This window comes from Ciconia boyciana, chromosome 17 (assembly GCF_034638445.1).
Source record: "Ciconia boyciana chromosome 17, ASM3463844v1, whole genome shotgun sequence".
Taxonomy (NCBI): Eukaryota; Metazoa; Chordata; class Aves; order Ciconiiformes; family Ciconiidae; genus Ciconia; species Ciconia boyciana.
In genome coordinates, this window is record NC_132950.1 from 10,198,959 (window position 1) to 10,220,536 (window position 21,578).

The 21,578-nt window shown below is 36.4% G+C and overlaps 1 protein-coding gene across 13 annotated transcripts in view; it reads right to left on the bottom strand.

The window, feature by feature from the left end:
* Nucleotides 1-21,578, bottom strand: part of BCAS3 (BCAS3 microtubule associated cell migration factor) — a 375,222-nt gene that overhangs the window by 316,786 nt on the left and 36,858 nt on the right. For all 13 annotated transcript variants that reach the window (XM_072882059.1, XM_072882067.1, XM_072882058.1 and 10 more), the window contains exons 8-9: nucleotides 5,190-5,297; nucleotides 1,638-1,714 (exon numbers count right to left, since the gene is read on the bottom strand). In XM_072882059.1, coding sequence (XP_072738160.1) covers nucleotides 1,638-1,714; nucleotides 5,190-5,297 — 185 coding nt within the window. The remainder of the gene's footprint in view (nucleotides 1-1,637; nucleotides 1,715-5,189; nucleotides 5,298-21,578) is intronic.

Consider the following 21,578-nt stretch of genomic DNA (forward strand, 5'->3'; position numbering starts at 1 on the left):
GGAGTTTCTCATATTAAAAAACCCAGCACAGCTGAAGAAATATACTGTGAATAGTGACATTTCAGGAGTTTGGTTTTTCAAATCATTTGCTAACTATCTGCAAAAGCTTTATTTTATCCTCTTTAAATTCCACCGCTGTTTCACCGAAATGCATTGCAAATCGGAAGTTATGGTTAAGAATAGGATATCCCTGTTCCTCAAAATACAGTTCAGTGGATTAATTTCTAAAAACAAATTGCAGTATCTTTTTTAAAAAAACCAAAAACCAATATTGGAATTAGAAAAGCACAAGAATTGTCAAAATACACGCTTAATGGAGTTCTTTTACTTTTTGATCTAAAATAAAGCAAGGCTTGTACCTTAATTCTCTTTGGTGGAATAAAAAGGAGGAGTGAGGAACAGAAGGACACAAACGAGTCTCTTCCCATTTGGCTCTTCACTGAGCCCCAGCAGATTCCTGGTATCTTACATCCATGTATAGGAAGAAACTGACACCTATTGGCAACTTGAATATTACTGCATAAAGCTGCTTTTCTTCAAACTATTACAAGAAACAGCTTCTCCTAACTAGATTTTTCTTTAAATACACAGATAATATAAACAGATAATTTAGAACTTTTCCAATTGTGACTGAACATACATCCAGAAGATTTCAGACTCTCCTTTTTAACAATAAAACTCTTGACCCTTCCAAAGTAAATTGTGATCCCTCAGTAACCTACAGATTTTAAGAGGCTATTCTAATTGATAAACAGTAGCACTAGTCACGAACTGCTTGAAAACATAACATTTTAATTTTTTTCTGCAGTGAATACTTTCTTGGTGTTTAGCATTACAATACACACAGTTTTGGGAGCAGGTAAATGACATCCTAATCCTAACCACCTCATGTGACAGAGCAGAGCACAAGCAGTAGAAAACACACCATTTTTCTCTACTAACCTAGCAATCAATTACTGTGTTACAGACGTTGGGGCAGCAAAGGGACACTTACAGCAGAGGAACAGCTTTTGGAGAGCACCTTACCCATTACAGTCAATTGTCTCCTATTGAGAGGCAAGTCGTAGGGTACAGAGGGATAAAAGGGAGTCCGAGCTAACAGTTCCTCCATGCTCAAGATGTATGTAAAAGCACCTGCAGGCAAATACCTGCTTATAGTTTTTCTGCTACAACACTTTACTGACCTGCTTGAGCTTTGAGGCCTGCTAAAGTAAGGACACATTAAAAAAAAAACCCAACCCACACACCAAACATGTACCTGGGCCTAAGGAACAACAAAAAATGAAAGGCAGGCAGATAGGCAGATCGCTGTCAATGTGTTCAAACTGCTGCTTATGCGTACGACCTGAAACTCAAAACCTGAAACTTTTGCACATATTTCTGCAAAATGAACAAAAGAATTTTTCAGCTGCCTATGGATCTCAGTGTAGGTGCTCTTCACAACACTGAGAAATCAGTTACAGCAACAATAAATATTCAAAAGAGCCAAAGTAACACTTCATTTTTTTGTTTTGAAGCAACAGATTTCCTGAAGACCTGCTTTGAGAATTTAGAAACAAAAACAAACAAACAAAACAATCTGTTTTATCTCACTCCACCACTAGACCAAAATGACTGAACCCAATTATTATACATACTTGTAACGAAGAATTTTTTGGTGAAAGTACAGCTGTCAAAGGCGGCAATTTTCTCTTGCAGGACTACAAGAAGTATCCTGAAAACACAGAAATGGAACGTGTACTTTGAACATTAAATGCATTGGTTTAAAGATTCAATATCTAAATGTAATTATTTCAAAAGCATCAATATAAATTCTACAGTGATAAAGTGCCAGGTTACCAATACATGGCAGTTATTGAGGATTCTCTCTCATCCCAACCACATAACCTTCATTTCAGGAAGTACACAGATCTGATACAGAGCAACACAGCATATTTATGATATACCTCCTGCAGTAAAAGCTCCATTAAAAAGAAAGAATGGAATTGCAAGGATCCTGAATTACTTTCAATGACTCAAATAACAATCAAATCAACAATCGGTAGAACACAAGCTAAATTTGAAATAATCCCATTGCCTGTCTCATTGAAAATTTATTAAACCATCTTATTTACTAAAAGCAGGGGGGGGTTCATACCAAGAACATCAGCACACACACACAGTTGAGAGAAGCAGGATTTGTGTCAATTAGCAAAATTACAGGTGTATGTTTATGTATTCCCTTGTACACATACACACTTTTATTGTAAAATACCTGTTCATGACTTGAAACAAAGTGACAGAACAAAAGCCATGTGATAACTATGCACGAAACACCGTGCTGTCTAAATTGAGAGAGGCCAAATTTGGAAAGTCAAGCATCTTGAAAGCTTTATAACTAGGATAAATCTTCAAGAGAAGAATATTATTTTTACCAACACATTGCCAAAACACTTAGATTGCATCTGTAGCTCCCAAGATAACTCCTGAAGCCTTTTCAATAGGCTGGTACAACCCTAGCCGCTTTCTAGTTGTCTAATACAGAAGCTGATTAAAGCAATAAGCTCTGTTCTGTATCTCAAATTCTTTCAGGACTCTGGTTTGTAACATCTCGTCCTGGGACTTCGTCACTGCTCTGTTTAACAGTATGCCTCCATCTAGAAACAAGGAGAAGCACAAATTCTTGGAAGGAAGGTAGAAATCAAGGGACATCGTCAGACAAAACTCTTTCATAATCACAGATCTGCAGACCTAGAACAGGAAGCACACGTACACTTTCAGATTGAGCAGCTTACTCGCCAAAAGAAGAGGGCGGAACACGTAACTCAACAAGGGGGATTCAGACGTGTTAAGTCATACAAGATATTAACCTAGCATTTCTTATTTCCTTGTAGCTCGCTCTCTGTGAAAAAGATGCTTCCCCACCCCCTTCTGATTTCTAAATCTCAATTTTGAAAAGTTATAAACTCTGCATATATCAACTAATATTAGTTTTGGACAAAATAGTATCGTTAAACTGCAGGAGAGAAAACCAAAAGAAAATGTATCAACTCTAACTTCTTCCACAAGGCCTAAAAGAAAGTTAACCAGTGAATAATGGAAAGACTTCAAACGCATGTGCAAGTGTAAAGTATATATAGAAAACCCATGTATATTTGATTGTAATATTTCCCAATCCTGTAGATTTTTGTTTTCTACTCTTTGAAGATGTACTGTCTTTCTGCATAAATGAAACCTACCAGATGGATGATTCTAGAGTATAAATACATAAATAATAAACAGTATTCCCTTCTTCTGCAACTCAAGTTTTATTTTAAATTCAAATTTTGGGCTCCATTAGTCTGCAGTACAGTTAACGCACCATTAGCACTGCACTTGGCCACATTTAATGCATTTTCAACCTGAAAGAGTGAGCTTTCCTTGGATAATAACAGAATCTGATACGTTCCAGAAAAGCAGCTACCCTGGATACAGCCACATAGCTTTGAAGTAGCTTTTCCATTTTTACCACTTAGGAAAAGAAACATTAGCACCTGGAAAGACTTTTTAGTTGGGAGAGACTTTGAATGATGATTTGCCTTTTGACTGTTTTTACAATTGGATTTTTCTTCTGCTAGGAGGCCAGACTGGAAAGATTTACTATCATCACACTGTACACAAGGGAACTTTAAATTTTTCAAGGGACAGTTACACAGATAAGTACGGAACTCCTTCTGACAGCTTTTAAAGGAACAGTGACCTATTCATGGCATATAACTCTCACCAGCTCGACTACTTCAGTGAAACTATTTTTTGTTATAACAATCATATCCATACCCTACAATAAGCAGACTGATGTGGATAAAAAACCCACTACCATTCTTTACTTCTTTAAACATTAACATCATCAAAATACCCTCCTCATTATTAGATTAGTTGTGGTATTAAAGGTGTTTGTTCAGTGTACTACTTTTCTTCTGTAACTTCTACTTGACCTAATGCAGTCATTAATGTTTAGATTTTGATGCTACAATGATAGACAAATGTCTGTTTAACAAAACCTTTGTGGCTTCTAGGGTTGGTGGGTTTGTCTGGTTTTTTTTTTTTAATTATTTTTTTTCCCCTGTGTCCAACACTGCTAACTTCCCTTAGTTGCATGAGTTCAATACATGCTCATACTCTTTTATGGTCTTCACATATGCAAGCATGCTACCTCCTGCCATACAACACAGGCACATAAAACGTATCATTCTGATGTTCTGCTTTGTTCTTAATGATTTGTGTTATTAGGCCACCTTCCTTACTGAAGGACCATCGATTCCGGCAAACAAATACGTATTGCCAAAGAAATGCAGCAATTTCTTCATTCAGCGCTCTACCTTTAACACAGGAATCATATTCCACAACTTCCATAAGGTACCTCAAGACATACAGTGACTAATAACTGTAATAGCTGGGTGGAAGGAAGCATTAAAGCAAGCAGCACAATCATGGACTTTGACCCAAGTCACTGCATCAAATTCTCTCATCAGGAGTCAAGGGATCATCAAGATCCTCATGTAAGGATCCTGGGGCTTCTCTTCAGTCTTAAAAACATGCAGTAAACTACAAGGGTGTTCAGTTTTGTGTGTCTTGGAGAGATGAAGATCCAAAGTTAATTCAGAAAAATTTGAACTCACGATTCTATGGAAACAAGGTATTTTCAACCTGATGCTTAGCCTTCTAAGCCATTTTCTCTCAGAAGTTAGGTAGCATTATCCCAACTAAGAGATGCTGCTTTCTTATTTGACTCACAGGAACATTGTTTTCTGTAGACCACAGAATGCACACTAGGATTTTTTTGGCAATATATCTGGCAGAACAATGGAACACAAAGAAGAGAGGCATAAACTCTATAGTGCTCTATACTGTTTAAACTCTCGATGATCCCATTTCTCCATCTGTAGGTGGATGATAGAGGATTCCAACAATTCCTGCTCACCCTCATCACAACTGAAAGAAGCTTAAATGATTTCAGATGCAAAATGTTTTGAGCTTCTTAAATGAAAGCCATCGGAGAAGCATATTGTCATACTCAAACTGCAATATCACTTGAGAAACAGAGAACCAAAGCTGTGATTACAGGAAAGTCAAAATAATGACGTCAGGGAGCACATAACACCAGAAATTGTATTCTTCACCGAAGCTTTACATGCCCTAACGCAGAAAGAATGTAGAGTAAACATCCTTACCTTTTATTGCAATGCAGATCATAAATAGGAGTTTTGAACTGTATGGACTTGACCATCTCTCCTGTTCGCAAAGAATAAAGGTCCACACAGCAGTAAGGTGGGCTTGTGCTAAAATAAATTTAAAAAATATTTTAATGGAAAGAAGAATTTTTTGTAAAATTATTTTTAAACTACTTCAGCCTCCATATATTATTTAGCACGCTAAATGAAAAGTCCAGCAATATGAGCAAAACTCTGGAGAACAAAGGGTCAGTATAAGCCTTCTACATTAAGGGAAGGTGTGATTAAAACTGAATTACAATATCCACAATGGTCAAGAACCTGTATTGTGCAAATAATTATCAAGCACTTAGTTTCCTTTGTCACAAATAAGACTTTGGAACATCAGACCTGACCAGCAAAATACAAGCCATTGATAGGCATGAAGTTTTAGACTACGTTCTAGTTATTTTAAAAATATTCTGCAGAGTAACACTTTGCTAAAGGGAGTATTTATTTCACTCTATGCAACAGCTGAATCATATGACTTGATTTGATAGAGACACATTACACAGAATTTACATTACATCTCTGATGGACTTTTGTTTGAACTATATAGATCTTTTCAACTGCTTTGTGTCACTTTTATCATTTTAATATAAATAAAACTCTAAGGCCATTTCTTAATAAAAAGGCTTGCTTTCTTTTGAGAGGAAGAAAGTGCTGAGTGTTCCGATAGGGTTGAGGAAGGTAGTGGTGGAAACCATTTTACAAGCTGAGGAGAGGCTTTGATGTGGCAGTTCTTTTCCGTAACACCTTTTTTCCCCTCCAAGAACGCATTAAAATGTTGGCTACTTCTAGGTCAATGAATATGAAGGAGCACAAATTGCCAGCTGTACAAACACATACTAAGTATTGGTAAAAGAGGGTGTTTCCCCTCGCCCATATCTGTTTTATTTTACAGAGTTTAACACAATTCCTGACACAACACTTGCTTGTCTTTTGGATTTGCTCAAGCTGCTTGAGAATTTTCTGGAGAACTGGCGTACAAATGCCAACTGTTTACCTCAAATGCCTCAGGATAATAAAATGGTACATACAATAAGTATGCAGCAGAGAAACAATATATGCACAGAAAGACAACCGTCAAAGAAATAATAGAAAAAATAAGTTTTGAAGTTTTGCGTACTGAAGTTCTTCCCAAAATATACATTTTTCTAGGCACATACCTAGCCTAATAACTAGAGGGTGCTATTTATTACTTTTAAGCACTTCAAAGGCCCTTCAAAAACACTTTTAAAACAGTGAGACTCAAGGCTGGTTACTTTACACTAGAAGCTCATTGCTGTTAGAAAACGCAGAAAACCACAGCAAGGTCTACGCACAAACTATTTTTTATTTAAGTACATTTATTACCTACAGGAAGTTATTAGTTTGATAAAAGGGTACACAGATTCTTATTTCAAAACAGAAATCACAGAAGTTGATACAGCTAGAATTGTATTAGCATAATTGATACCAATTACTATTTCCATATAAGCCCATGTTGACCAGTTCCATTTTGACCATTTGACTTGACATGTAGCTAACTACATGAATACAACTCAAAAGTATGTACCTTCTAATATGTACTGCACCAACAAACTTATGGGTAGTCATCCTGTCACTCAAATGAATACTTATCATCATGCCATACCTTCCTTTTGGCTGATCATGGTAAGACCATTTTACCAATGTTTTTTTACTGGCTAAAAACCAATAACTTGAGTTCAAGTGCTAATGATCAAGTAGTAGTATGGACTAGGTCAGAAGTACTCTGAAATTCTACCTAGCTCAATTCAAAAGTCCTCCTTCCAAATGTTATCTTTCTTTTCATTCCACGGTACACTGCTATCTATGATAGAAAATAATACACGTGTTATTTTTATTTTCTGAAATAAATACAAAGACAAGGTCAAATACATTTGAGGATGCTCCTAGGACCTAATCAGCAGAAACAAATGGCAATAGCCAGAAAAAGTCACACTTGCAGTCCTTTCTTGTTCCATAACAACTCAGCATTATCACGAGTCTTCAGATAGCCGAGGACGCTTTCCCAGGAAAGTCCGATTTTTTGGCTACGTGCTTTATCCACCAACTATGACATGAAAGGGTGGAAGCACAAGCGCTTGCTCTTTCTTTGGTAATCTTTTCAAAGGTAGAAAGGTAAAGAAAAGTTTCAATCACTAGAAAAGACTTCTCTCTCTCCCATTTCCTTCTGGTTATTTTAGTTCCTCTCCCTGTTCAAAGTAATGGCTGTTACGAACCTAATTTGCTACTGAGCACCCTCAATTCATGAGACAACATTCATTAAATTACTGTAATTTAAATTTATAAATTCTACTCAAAAAGCTGTGTACCTAAACAAGGAATGATACAATGCTGAGATCTATAATGTCGAGTTCTTTTTTGATCAGGCCTCAGTAACAACTCAGTAACATGTTTTTGACTTGTTGGGGGAAAAAAAAAAAAAAATAATCAAGGATTTTAATTTCATTGTTCAACAGAACCCCATACAGCAAGGATTCTCCAACACTGCAAAATTTAGTTTCTTTTCCAAAGACATTATTTCTCAACCATCCTAAAAGTATGAGCCTTTTGAATGGTCCTTCTTTACCCTCCTTTATATCTCCTCAGCTAGCAGCAAGATCAATTCTTCTAAAACAGGAGAATGAGGATTATAGACACGGATCTAAGGATTTCGTTTAGCCCTTAAAGAATAATAAGAGCACCTTGATTAGCCTACACTACTCACAAGCAACAGCAACAATAAGAGCTATCCTTCCCTCCTCCATTTCAGTGATGTCAAAAGCTTAGGCTCAGTGGTTCCGTGCACTTTCCTTTCCCAGCCTCTGATATGCAATGAATTCTATATTGACCCATTTTAGCGTATTAAATGAACAGAAAAATAACACTTTGCCCTTTCTTTCTCCTCTAGAGGGAATTCTCCTCCAGGTTAGTTCACCGAAAGGGCTCAATGAAAGGTCTAACAAGCATGGAAGCAAGAAAGGAAGCAGAAGCACAGGCATTGAGCAATAAAAGATGTGCAATAGGGCTGCAAAAGCTAGAACTGGCTTGCCACCACGGAGTTGTGGCACAAAGCAGCTTTTGCTGACGGTTTATGACCTCCACTGAACTACTCCTAATTCCCAGCCTTCTTGAAACAGGGAATTCAGAGATTTCTATGGCCCCCGTTGCAGAGGAAGCCAGACTCAATTACAGTATTCCCATTACATTCTTAAAGTTAAAAATCTAGACTGAGTCATGGATAGAGTTTTTAAAAGCTAGACATTTCAACTTCTTTTAACTCATTATTTAAGAAGAATTTGAACCCAAACCTACCAAGATCAAAAGCAGAGGATGAATGCGTTTCCCTTGTTCCATAACATTTATATCACATACATTATTTCATTATTCTGCTATGTTACCACATAGCAGGAAGATTTACACTAAGCAAGATGCCCCATTTAAATATACAAAAAATTACTCTGTTCAGTAAGACAACGCATCATTATTGATAAACATCCCGAGTCCTTTGCAGGGTCTCCAGAAAAATTTACTTAGGCATAATGCTTTGTTCTTAACAATTTTCTTCACTACATTATCAAACAAATACACAATCAAATCTTAAAATATTTAAAATGACACCACCTATGAAAACAAAAAATAACATTTAGTGTAATCAATATAATTATATTTAAGTTTCAGCTACAAAACCAGAAGTATCCCAATGACCACGGAACATCACCAAAACCACCCCAGATTGCAAGACGGAGCCCCACAAACTTGCAAAAGCATCTCTTGACAATCGGAAGTTCTCGAAACCTTAGAATTGTATGAAACGAAAATTACCGCATCTTGCTCTGTTTCAGGAATAGAGTAATGAACATTCATTTCATCAGAGGATCATACAGAGATTGCAAGTAACTGTGCTTGAAATACACTAGTTGATGGCCTATCCTAGGCTATGCTAACAAACTGCCATCACTTGGGAGAAAATAAAACAAGGAGACTTCTGGCTAAGAAGCTTTTCTTCTGATAAACTGAAGGTTCATGCAAGTCTCATTGATGAGAAGGGCTCCGATCATATTTCAGTGTACCAGTGATGATTATGTTAAGGGGAGAGATTAAGACAGGAATGTGAAAACACTGGTTTTTGCAGTTTGGTAATAACATTAAGTCTGTCACAAATAAAATTCTTGCACATTACTCCCACAGATTATCAACAAATTTTTGTTATGTATCCTGATTCTTAAAATAGCTGCTTAATGCAGAGATATCAACAACTTCTTTAAAGGCAATGGGCATAAATTCACCAACAACTTCAAAACGTTGGCATTAATAAATATACAAATACAGTCAGGCTCTTGTATCTTCTTCTATGTGACTGTTGCAGTGCAGGGATAGAAGAAAAATAACAGATGCCTTGTACAGCTGGCACTTGAATACATCTGTGCTTATGCATCACGACATAACTATCACCTCTTCCCAGATCTGCTAGCAATGAGTCACACCATTTATAAAAGCTGTGTAAAATGTTTGCATACAGAGACAAACATACTGTACAAAACACACACACTTTTTATACGGGGGGAAAAACAGGAGAAGACTGATGGAACCAACACGAGGGCAAAGTTTTCTGTGCCTAGGAAGATTTTACTCTGCTCACAAGTGTTTGCTTTCCTACCTGCTGCCTCTCCCCACTCTGCCACGTGATGAACAACATCTCACTCAAAAAGAGAATGGACATCAATTACAGAATGGCTTCATGAGTCCAGAAAGAAAAAAAAAGTTTGAGAGCCGTAAAACTGAAACAGCTTTTGCTGAAAAAGCTGACCAGCAGGCCTTTATAAGGCATTCTTTACGTGAGGCATTTTCCAGTTAATTGTGGTGTTTAAAAAAAAAGCATCCCAGGATGGTAGCTGTTTGGCCACCAATGTGTATCACGGTGTATTTTATACCACCTTCGCAAAAGATAGTGCTAGAATCTTTAGAAAAAGCGATCAAGGGACGCATGTCCATCTACCTACTTTTTTTACTGTACATGTATACAACATAAGCTTGATGAGATACATGATGATGTCACTTGGGAACAATGACAGAAGTTACAGCAGCATACCACATTTTAGATAGTAATAAAATTGCTAAAATAATAATTACAACCTTCATTCAGGGAAAAGTATACAGTTATACAGGACACTTAGAGTAAAAAATATTTTCTATCACCTGTACTCCTCCTTTATACAGGCTCTGCTAATTTCTTTTGGAAAACAGTCAATTAATTACTATTAATAGCCAATGTGTTAATGTATTAAAATGACAAAAAGAATGAAAACTTCCGAAAAACGTGAAATTGTATCAAATTATCAATGAGATCACATCAAGAGATCACACGGACTGGTCTAACAACTATAGAAAAAACTATCACTTCTCAAGAACATGACGTTAGAAGGATTCTAAGCAATACCAGTATTACAAACAGCCTATCAAAGCTTGTCACAAAGAACTGTTCTATAGATTAGTTACCCTGAGCATTTGTTGATTCAGTTGTTATGCCTTGATGTCCTTTAGTAAAGACAACGGAGCTGTCCGCAGAGAATCACTACAGCGTTCTCTGCCCGGAGTCTCTTTTTGGTAACTTGACTTCACGTGATGGAACGCGGGAGATAGCTAATTGCCAGCTGCTATATATAAATTGATCCTCGTCTAAGGTGCCACTCTGCAGCATGCTGCATGTCCCTCTCGCCTGTTGAGAGTGCATTACAATGAGCTCCATCTTTCTCTAATTACACAAAGAATTACATGACATCTCCCTTGTTCTGCACCCTTACAAGGCAGTTTCCTTCTATATTTACTCAGGACAAATATTGCACATATTAGCAGTAGGTTTTCTGGAGTAATGATCCCTTTCTTTCTCTCTTATAGTTTCCACATTAAAAAAAAAAAAAAAACAACAACCACCAACATTTCTTCCTCTTCTTCCGTCATGTACTGACCTTTCTAATGTGCAGGGCAACATACAGAGTTTTCTATAATGGAAAAAAAAGCATAAAAACCAAACTTTTATTCATCAGCATACTTGATCTAACATATGACAAAAAAGTCTTTCATTTAATCACTATTCCAGTTTTGATACTTCCAGGTATTATCTGGCAAGTTATTTAAACAACACTCAACAAATTCATATTAAAATTTGATGGGATTGGGCTGTGAAACGGTATGAGGTACTACTGCACAGTATACAGGAGCAGCCTAATATAATCTCTACTGACCTCAACGGAATGGTGTCCATCACCGCTAGATACAAAAGCGGTGATTTGAAGCTAGATACAAAAAACCCAGATATGACAAAAATTACAGAAAATGTCTTGCTAAAAATAGCTGACTAATCTATTTTATTAAAGACTAAAATGGTATTTGTTACTGCAGCAACTAGAGAACTCCACTTCCTACCAGCTAGGAAATGCTATTTCCATACCTTGGAGGCCAAATCTTGCTTTCCTTACACACTAGTACCAACTCATAGAAAAAGTCAAAAATCCACAAAATGGAATTACATTCCCTAGGAAAGGCTAGTAACATTTAAACTTAAAAGAAACTTCAAGCCTTCTAGCACATGTTCTGCAGATCAGTAAATTCAACAGCAATCACTAAACCAGCTTCAGACAGCAGGTCATGTCCTTCCAGTCAAAAGCAATCTGACTTTTATCATAGAGTCATATAGTTACCACTAGTTTACATAAAATTAATTTTTAAAAAATCTGGCAATTATTCTGACACAATTTGCCTGTTATCTCTAAAGTTTTTTTCACAACAAAAAAAGCTCTATTTTAATTTCAGTGTTTCAAAACTAGGTCAGGTGACTGGCTTTATTATTCTTTTTTGAAGTACAATTTAGTTTTCAAAAACATAACCTTTCACTGTTTCTAAAAAATATCATCATTAGCGTACGTCTGTTACTGCACTGCATGTTCCCAGACTTACTTTCCATTCTACGATGGCCACACTAGTACCATTCTTCATTATTCTCATACATTTCTCTTGTGATGTTTTGTTTATTTGCATGCACTTTGCAATAATCTTTTTTTCAAGCCCAGCAGACCCAACACAGAAAATAGCCTTATTTTTAACTACTTTCAGTGTCTTTAAGAAGAGAGGTAAAAATATTAAAACTTCTACTGAGATCACACTCAGAAAAACTAATAATACAACAATCTCTTACAACAACCGCTTACAATCTGTGGGATTTAACATTTACACAAACATTTAAACTTTTCTTTTTCATTTTCAAGTGCTCTAAATAGAATACAGCTTCAAAACTTATTTTACAGAAGACAGCTTATTTCATTCTCAAGTCAGAAGGGACCATTACATCGCCTAGACTTCCTGTCTAATGCAGGCCATTAAGTTTCACCTAGATATATGTTCTTATACCTAATGCTTTAAAAGCAATTCGGCCCCAGCACCGAACAACATGTCACATGGAGAAAACAGGAGAGAAAAGTGACAGCACGTCCAAGGAACTGTCTGGACAAGGTATGCCCAAATGATCTGTACAACAAGCTACTCCGGAAAGATTTTTTAAAATTACTACTCTATAAAGCATCAGGTCTACCAATAAGTTACTGGTAAAGAAAAAGCTATTTCCGTATAGGAATGAGGAGGACCCTGACAGTGACACAAATACAAGCAGTGCAGTGGTTAAGATTATCCAGTAACCTGCTCTACCTGTGGCCACCCTCCGATGCTTCACAGAAGGGGAAGAAAAGCAAAACAAAACCAGAGTACACAGTACAGAGTTAATTAATTGTATATTGGAAAAATTCCTTCCTGAACCTTTACACTGGAAAGTTGAAGCATGAGATTTGATTATGATCTTTGTAGTGATATTAGCATGTTGAGACCACAAAGGCAATCCTGTTCTCCTCAAACCCTGAAGGTTTGCTCAGATTAACAGATTTCAATACTAGAAGGATCATCTCTTTCCAGGCCATGCTCAAAACATCTCAGAAGCTCAAAGAAATTATTTTTTACCAAGCAACCTAATCTTGTCTTAAAAGACTTTGAGCAACAATGAGTCCTCTATTTTACGGTAAGTTGTTCCAACATTTAGATAATTTCATTTTTGTGAAATTTCTTGTTATTGCAAGATAGAATTTGTACATACTCTGCTTTTCAGCTTTTATGTCTCTGTCAACAAAAAAGCTCACTGCATTCAGTTATCTTTTCCATAAGCCAGTAAGCATCCAAAGCAATCCAGTCACTAACTAATCTGCAATGAAGTGAAAAAGATTTTTAAGCCTTATGTTGTAAGGTTTGTTTTCCATCCCTAGCACATATTTGCAGTCCTCCTCTGAGCTCTCTTCAGTATTGCAGTATTCTCACTTTCTTTCTGAAGGATGCACACCAGAATGAAAACTCTTTTAAAAAAAAAAATATATATATATATATTTATCTCCAAGGCTTGCATTATTTATTCCTTAAACACCACTGCAGAAAAAGCTTTCATGAAGACTTTCGCCATCAAGTCCCCTAAAACTCCCTGGCTCTCTGCATCCCAACTTTTCACAATAAAAGCTTGAAAACTCAACTCTAAGTAATTTTCGTACTTTCATTCATGGTACTTAACAGATTCATTCAAAATCAGGAAAAGCAGAGTAACATTTCCGAGAAAGTGACACTTCCCAAAAATGTGTGTGTAGCAGTGAAACACAAAGCAGCAGAGACATTTTAAGTGCACCACAAATTGCAAAAAATGTGGAAGCACTTAGTTTTAAATAAGAAAAACCTGTACCAATCTTAGACACATGTTACTAAATCTAATCCTTTAAATACAAGAGAGGAAATTATTTGATACAGCACTGAAATATTTGTGTTAATACCAAGAGACACAAACTTCACTCTTGTATCTTCCTCAAATATTTGATCAAGTCTATCAGGCTAGTGAAGAAAGTTCCATCTTATCCTCGTCCCTCACCATCTTTGTAGTCTCACAGGCATATAACAAAAATATTTTCCAAAAGTCATCAGCTCTGCAGAAACCATTTTGTTACAGGTAAACTACAAGTCTCAGCCTGAATACCAAAAAAAAGACATACCAGAAGAAAGCCACATTGTTTGCTCATGTGTGGAAAGAAAAAAGATGGGATTTGTGTGATTGTGCCAAAAGGACCACCAGACAAAAAGCAGTATAGCCATCTGCGTGCACAATATGCAAGTAAACCACTCATTTTTTGAACAAAGGGAACAGATAACAGGTGAAGTAATACGCATCAGTTCCTGTGCAACATTCTACCAGCTAGGTAGAACAAAGATGCAAAGAACTGGGAATAGAGGTACCAGTCCTTTCACAATTTTTCAATGAAAATTCTTGAAAGAGATCAAGACAATATCTAAAGCGTTGATCCCTACATCTTACCAATGCTAATGTTTAAAAACTGCATTCATCATTTCCCCTTCTACTTCTCTGATTTCAAGGACAGGAGTATTTTGTTTCTGTAATTTCCTAAGTAAGACTTCTACACTATGAAGAAATGCCTAACTGTTAAAACGACTCGGGACGGGCTCGGGATGGACTGGTGTCTGTCTGTGTGCGTAACTCAGGTCGTGCTCTGAGAGAGAACCTGAGCTCGACAGTGCTCTGCTGGTCCGGAAGCTTGGAAAGCACTGCAGGAAAACTATCAGTATCTTGTTTTTCTGTCTCTGCAGTGACATAAATCCCTATCCTCAGGTGAAAATAATTATCATTTACTGCAAGGTGTGGTCCTGTATAAACCCTTCCTGCTTACAGGCAAATTCATATTATCATAATTAGCTGCCCAGGTATAAATTATAGAAGACAAATGTGTTAAGGAACCATATTATGTCATATCTATTTAAGCCAAAGCTATGTCCATTTTACCTTTAGCAAAAATGATTGTTGAAGAAGCTGAACTTCATTAAAAGGCAAAACTTGTAACTAAATAAGTTACATTGCCACATGATTACAAGCTTTGTAACACTGTTCAAAGAATACTTAATGGTAATAGCACATTAAAATAAACCTATTATAAAGCAAGTAAATTCTTTGCCTTATTCTTCCTGTCTATCCCAATGCATACTGTAATTTGTAAGTGTTTTTAAACATTTACATCCATTTGTAAGTGTTTTTAAAATGTTCTACCCAGTTCTGTACACATTGTCCTTGTCAAGGACAATGACATATTTTTATAATCTATTAACTTTTTATCAATTTAATTAAAGAGCTATGGTACAAGATACCTACCTTAAGCAAAACATTTGCAACAGCGTACCTTTGGAAGAGATTTAAGAACTTTTAATAAAAAGCCAATTTCATGCCAGGGAATTGCTACGCTGTTTACTTCTATACTCTCCGTATGGCTAGCTAAGGTAATGAATTAACTTAATATCTGGAATTCACTGATTTCGGGAAGAAAAAAATAAGTTGTTCTCTGTCTACACATATTTCAGTCTCTCTTCTATTACAGAAGATTACAAGCCTCAGTTTCTTCCATCAGATCCTTTTTTTATTTAAAAAAAAAAAAATTACCCTATTTTCTCTTGGCTTCCAAGCCAGCTTCTTCCCCACTGTTTTATCCTTATTTATCGGTTCACTAGCTGATATTTGCTGTCGAGTGTTAGATATAGAGACTCCTGTGAAGCTGTTCTAATTACCATCCCATGAATCAGTTATCAAGTGCCGCTTGTAAGTGGCAAGGCCAGCACTCCCCTCCAGGAGATCAAGTGCAGCCACTTACCATAACAATAGAGCATAATGTACATACTGCACACATGCACCACAAATAGCATTTAGCACAGTGGCACGAACATACACGACACTTCACAAAAACACACAGCAAGAAGAGTCCTAATTCAAAAGGTTTATTATCCAAAAAGCACTAGAGGAAGAACATAGGCGGGGGGGGGAGAAGGAGACTGTGTTGCACAAATAATGCAGCAAGCAAGATGCTGGAACACAGTATTTAATACTGACTCATCACCAGACAGGATGTCATAACTTTAGTAGACAACACAGAAGTCTCATACCTGTGAAAAATAGTTGCCAGCCCATTTTTAAAGTTCGGATCTGAGAATTTCAGACACATTTCAAATGCTCAAAGCAAAGTACTATGGGCCAAATCTGCGGTTATGTTGAACTGTACAATTCCAATGTTGCTATTTCTTTTTCAAAGGTGTCAAAAGAAGCCCTTAGTTACAAGCAATATATAGAAAGTTTTCCCTTAAAAATATTTAAGAATGTTCCATCTTGTTGATAAGTACAAAATGATCACATATGAGAACAGGAAAAAAAAATCTATTATCAGCAAATTCATCTGGAAATTAATGTAGCTTTCTGTAAGAAAAAAACTGCATACTACTCTTCTGCTAGCATAACGGACTGCATCTGTTTCTTTAAAGAGATCAGAATACATAAAAATTATCACCACAGAAAAAAGCTTCTAAAACAAAATAAGAAAGCACGTACCAGATTTTTAACTGTCCTGAGTTTAATCTAAAAGTGCAATACAGCTCTACTTACTTATGCTACTAAAAGATAAACATGTGAAAAGAGAGAGATGGGAACAAAGCTTTAATATAAAATGGGTGTCCACTTAAAAGCTACTTAAAGTTGGTTTTTTGGGTTTGTTGGAGTTTTTTTGGTTTTGGTTTTGTTTTCTGTTCCAAACAAATTAAGAAAATAACATTTAAAACAGACTGATGGCTGTAGGGAGATCTACCACTCTATAAATATGCTTTGCACACTCATTTAAAAAACCAAACTAGTATAAAGATGAATTAATGGTTCCTAACATTTTACATAAAATTGAAAGATCAAAACAAGTATAACTATGTTTAAGACATGTTTCTGTAGACAAAGAGCATTAACTGTCTCATCAAAAAATATTTAAGAAGTATATCAAGTGTTCGCAGGTGATACACCACAATCATCTGAACTGAGCACCCATTATGCTGAACTTTGCGTTCAAGCATTTTCAGGATATCTACTCCTGTAATTTTATGTTGTTTTTCTTGCACAATGAATTAAAATGCAGATACATGGATGCCTGCCATCCCTTCCTGTACGGACTCATACTCAACCATGAGTGAAGGCAAGCTATTTCCACTATGCGGTTTGTACAGTATCGTACACTAAACTTGTGATTAGCTGGATACTGACAGAAACAAACTTCTCCCCAGCAGCTTCTGCAACAAAAATCCTCCCAGTCCCTAAAGTTTACCGTAGCTCTGTCAGCAGAAAAGATGCAGCCAAATGCCTGTCATGCAGGGCACGGGAAGACATCCAGTTATTGAGAGAGCTGACAATTCTACATTAAATAAATGAAGATAAAAACATTAATTTCCATGTAGTAAAAAGCCAGCCTACTAAAGGACAATGCAGATAAACGTTTCCTGACCAGTTCTGCACATTGCCATCATCTGCAACTGCGGGTGAACGTTCAGATGCCATTGCTGATACAATGAGGTTACTCTCAATGACGTACCATAGTTCATACGACAGGCAAACTCCTGACAGAAGACAGAATACAGAATGTTGTTTCCACTCTTGGGGCTGTACGGAAGAAGAATCCGAAAATACAAATTTTCTTGACAGTCCTGGAACAGATGTTTTGAACTGATGGAGGTCATGGATTTTTTCAGTTCTGAGTACTTTTGACAACCATTACATTCAATCAAATCAACAGGTCCTTTGCCTCCTACCTGTAGTCGAGGTGTCAAAGACTGTTGTACATCAACAAGAGGAGGAAAATTTAAGACTAAGTTTTATCTACATATTGGTATTATTGTAACAGATACTACAAGAACAGTACCATCAGTTCAAGGAGAAAAGTAAAAGGGAAGGGGAATCCTTCAAAATATTAAAATGCTTAGCCACCTCCAAATTACTCTTCAGTTTTGGCAGCAGATGGCTCTTCCCCCACTGCATTACCAGCAGTATGTAACATGTTTCTACTATTGTGTTTTCTGCCCATAACAACGTTACTCATTCTCATCATCGGAAGAGACTTTCTAGATTTGTTTTTTTAAAATTTCAAAATGCATGAAGCTAAATAAAGCCATACAACAGCCTACAACCTACCTTTACGTACCGCAGCATGTTGTATTACATTGCTTCATTTTATGGCATGTGGCATGCCTGTCGCTGAAGTGTAAAATATAGCACAAGCTGGCTTTTCAGCTGTGGCATGCTTTTGCAGAGAGACTAGAGTGTGACACACTTTCCACTTCACTGAGACATACCACATGTTACAAAACATAGCTGTCCCATCATATTTCGAGTTAGTTAATATAGGAAGATTAGCGGCATCTCAAGAGATTTGTTTATCTACAAGGCTTACTTGACCATAGCTATCACTGATGAAAAGTACATCTGGAGCTCCACTTTTCAGAACAGAATCAATTTTTCTAGTATATTCTGGACTAGATTTTCTTCTTGTGTGTAACCAAAAAGTCCTTTTACACAAAAGGTATGAAACTGCACTGGCTATCCTTGATCTTCCTACGAACATATGCTTAACTGGAAAAATTTCTTTAAATCTTGCAGAGCATAAGCAAGAGATTCACTTCCGAGTAGAATACAACTGTATTTCTGTCATACCTCTAGCAAAGATTAGTATCTCTATGATCAGCTGATTAAGCCTATAATCTGGTAGATGTCTTTCCTCCAAAAAGACAGAATGAAAGAAATTTAAGAATTGTCTTGTCCTCCTCCTTACTGTCAAATGAAGCAGAACTGACCACTGAAATAGATGCATGCAATTTGTCTTGTAATAAATCCTACGCCAATCTTCAAGATCATACAAGATGGACCTAAATAAAAAATGTAGAAACTTTTTGCATATCAAGACACAGATGCATGTCACAGCTTAATAAAAAAATATCAGATTTCTGGGCAGGCAATACTGAGATCAAACTAACACTGAAATATCTCAGCTACAGCCAGATTTCACCATGAACCCAAACAGAGCATTTTGGGGAGCCACTTACAGCCTTATAGCCCTAGATTTTACAAATTGCCAATATGTATAAAACTCCAAATCAATACCAAAGTTTTCTTCTTTATTCTGAGGCATTATTTATTAACAGTACTTTCTGATCAATGGCATATCAGAAGATAGCATAGTTAACGTAGACGGTGGTTGATTATTGCAGCATATGTACACTAATTCTATATATTTGAGACATTGTTACATTTAACAAAGTCACAATTCTACCAAAAGCAAAAAACAATCTAAACTGAGAGCCAAACTGAGAACTCATTATTCTGAAGTGCACTACAAAGCTTCTTCAAAAACACAGACCAGATCTTTGCTCAGCTATTGCGAGAGCATCATGTTCCTCTGCAATCTGTGTAGGTTGAAGATTCCATCCTGTGTGTGACTGAATACTCAATAATCAATATTTAAAAGGTGTTTTTACCTGCAACTGTTAACATGGCGAAAGTATTACGAAGGTCCAAATATTTTATCCTGTTGATTCTTGTAACAAATTTCTTTAGATTTCAATTTTTTTTTTTCTTTTCTGTGCATTACCTTATGATTCATGGCTCTGACAGGCTTATTGGCATCTTCTCATCTCACATGCAATCACCACCACCAAAGGCCAAATTAAGCAAGCAGCTCCACGCCCGCCTGCCCCGTCATCCCAACCCCCACGCCAAACCACTTTTTGGATTCAACATTAAAGACAAAAGCCTGTACCAACCTGTTTTATCTGAAATAGGTTTGCCACTGGTGTCATTAACAACGTAAGCAGAAACTAATGGGATTGTGCAACACTTCATCACCTCTGTATTAAGTAGCCTCTACCTCAAACTGCATGACAGCAAGACATCTTTCAGTTGCTTACAAGTCTACTAGAACTTAATTGTTGATATGGCTCAAATTACAGTTTTTGAGAAGCTTGAAAACAATTCCATTTCCAAGAAAGAATTAGAGGGCTTTATAGAACGCAGATGACTGAAGTTGAGCAGAGATAAACTTAGATCTTATGGTTAAGGCACTTGAAAAGTGCTGTGGACAACAAAGCCTCTATGAGGTTCTGGTCACATCAGGTAGGCCAAAACTTTGACATGTGCCCAGTAATTTTATGTTCTTATGTCTTACTTGATTTAATTTATGACTTGACACAGCAGACAATGATCTTCAGACATGCAGAATTTTCACTGTAACTGAACTCACTGAAAGCTGGTTTAAACATATGAAACAGTACCTGAAAGAAATTACTCTGAACAACGAGCCCTGTGAACAGCAAAACCAATAGTCTGCTTTCCTTCAACCTGGCCTTAAGGTTGAGATTCTACATGAATTGCTTAACAATCCAAAAAAAAAAAAAAAAAAGACCACTCTTCATAAAACTGGGAGGAATTTCATAGTTAAACACAGCTGATCTTTCCAGGAGGAGTTACAATTGCTAAGGGAAGGTGCACAGAAATACTGCGTTCTCACCACAGAGACAGTCACCTAATACAGCAGATGTTGAAATGGGAGATACGGTCCTTCAAATTGTGCAGGCAAATTTGATTAAAACTTTTAGTCTTACTTTATTTAATGCCTCATCTGTAAAATGAGATAATTATACTGTACAAATATTCTATTAATAATTTAAATCACAATTAATTTTAAAAAGAAGTTTGTGAGCAACCATCCAAAAACGTGGTAAGGGGTCTCCTCAGGTGATATTCTGAATATACTACCTAGTCAGAATGTAAAGAAAGAATGGATTAAACAAGATCTTTTTGTGCAAGATCATTTAAGAACATTTTGTGCAAGATCATTGAAGAACATGCCTTACAGGTTTTTCACAAAGGAGGAGCCTTCTAAATCTCTATTTTGAATTACTAAAGAAAAATTTACTGTATTATGCATTTTAAAGTATTTATAAATTTAAAATTCTAAAGCTAACAAAATATATTCATTCTCCTTCAAAAATAGATCAGAACTAGAGAAAAAGAATAACTGTATCAGATTTTTTAATGGATTCTACTTATTGTGTTTTAATTGTCTTTTTCCTCACTTCAGAGATTTAAAAGAATCTAATCCATACATGAATGCTTCAGCTCAAACTCCCTTGACTTTTCCTCTGTATATTAAATACTATTGAAGGAAAGAAAGAAAAGAAAAAGGACAAGAGGGAGTCCAGAGAGACCACTGTTAAGACAGAAAATGGCATTTAGTAACAGATGCAAACTTCACATACCATCAAGTTGCAGTGAATCACGCAAGTGGCAGCAATTGTGTAACGATACAGATACAAGGGCTGTACATTAATGCAGTTTGTAATTAGCTGCTCAAACTACGAGTATGAAGCGACAGTCATTATTCAGGAAAAAACATATGAAATAGCATCATC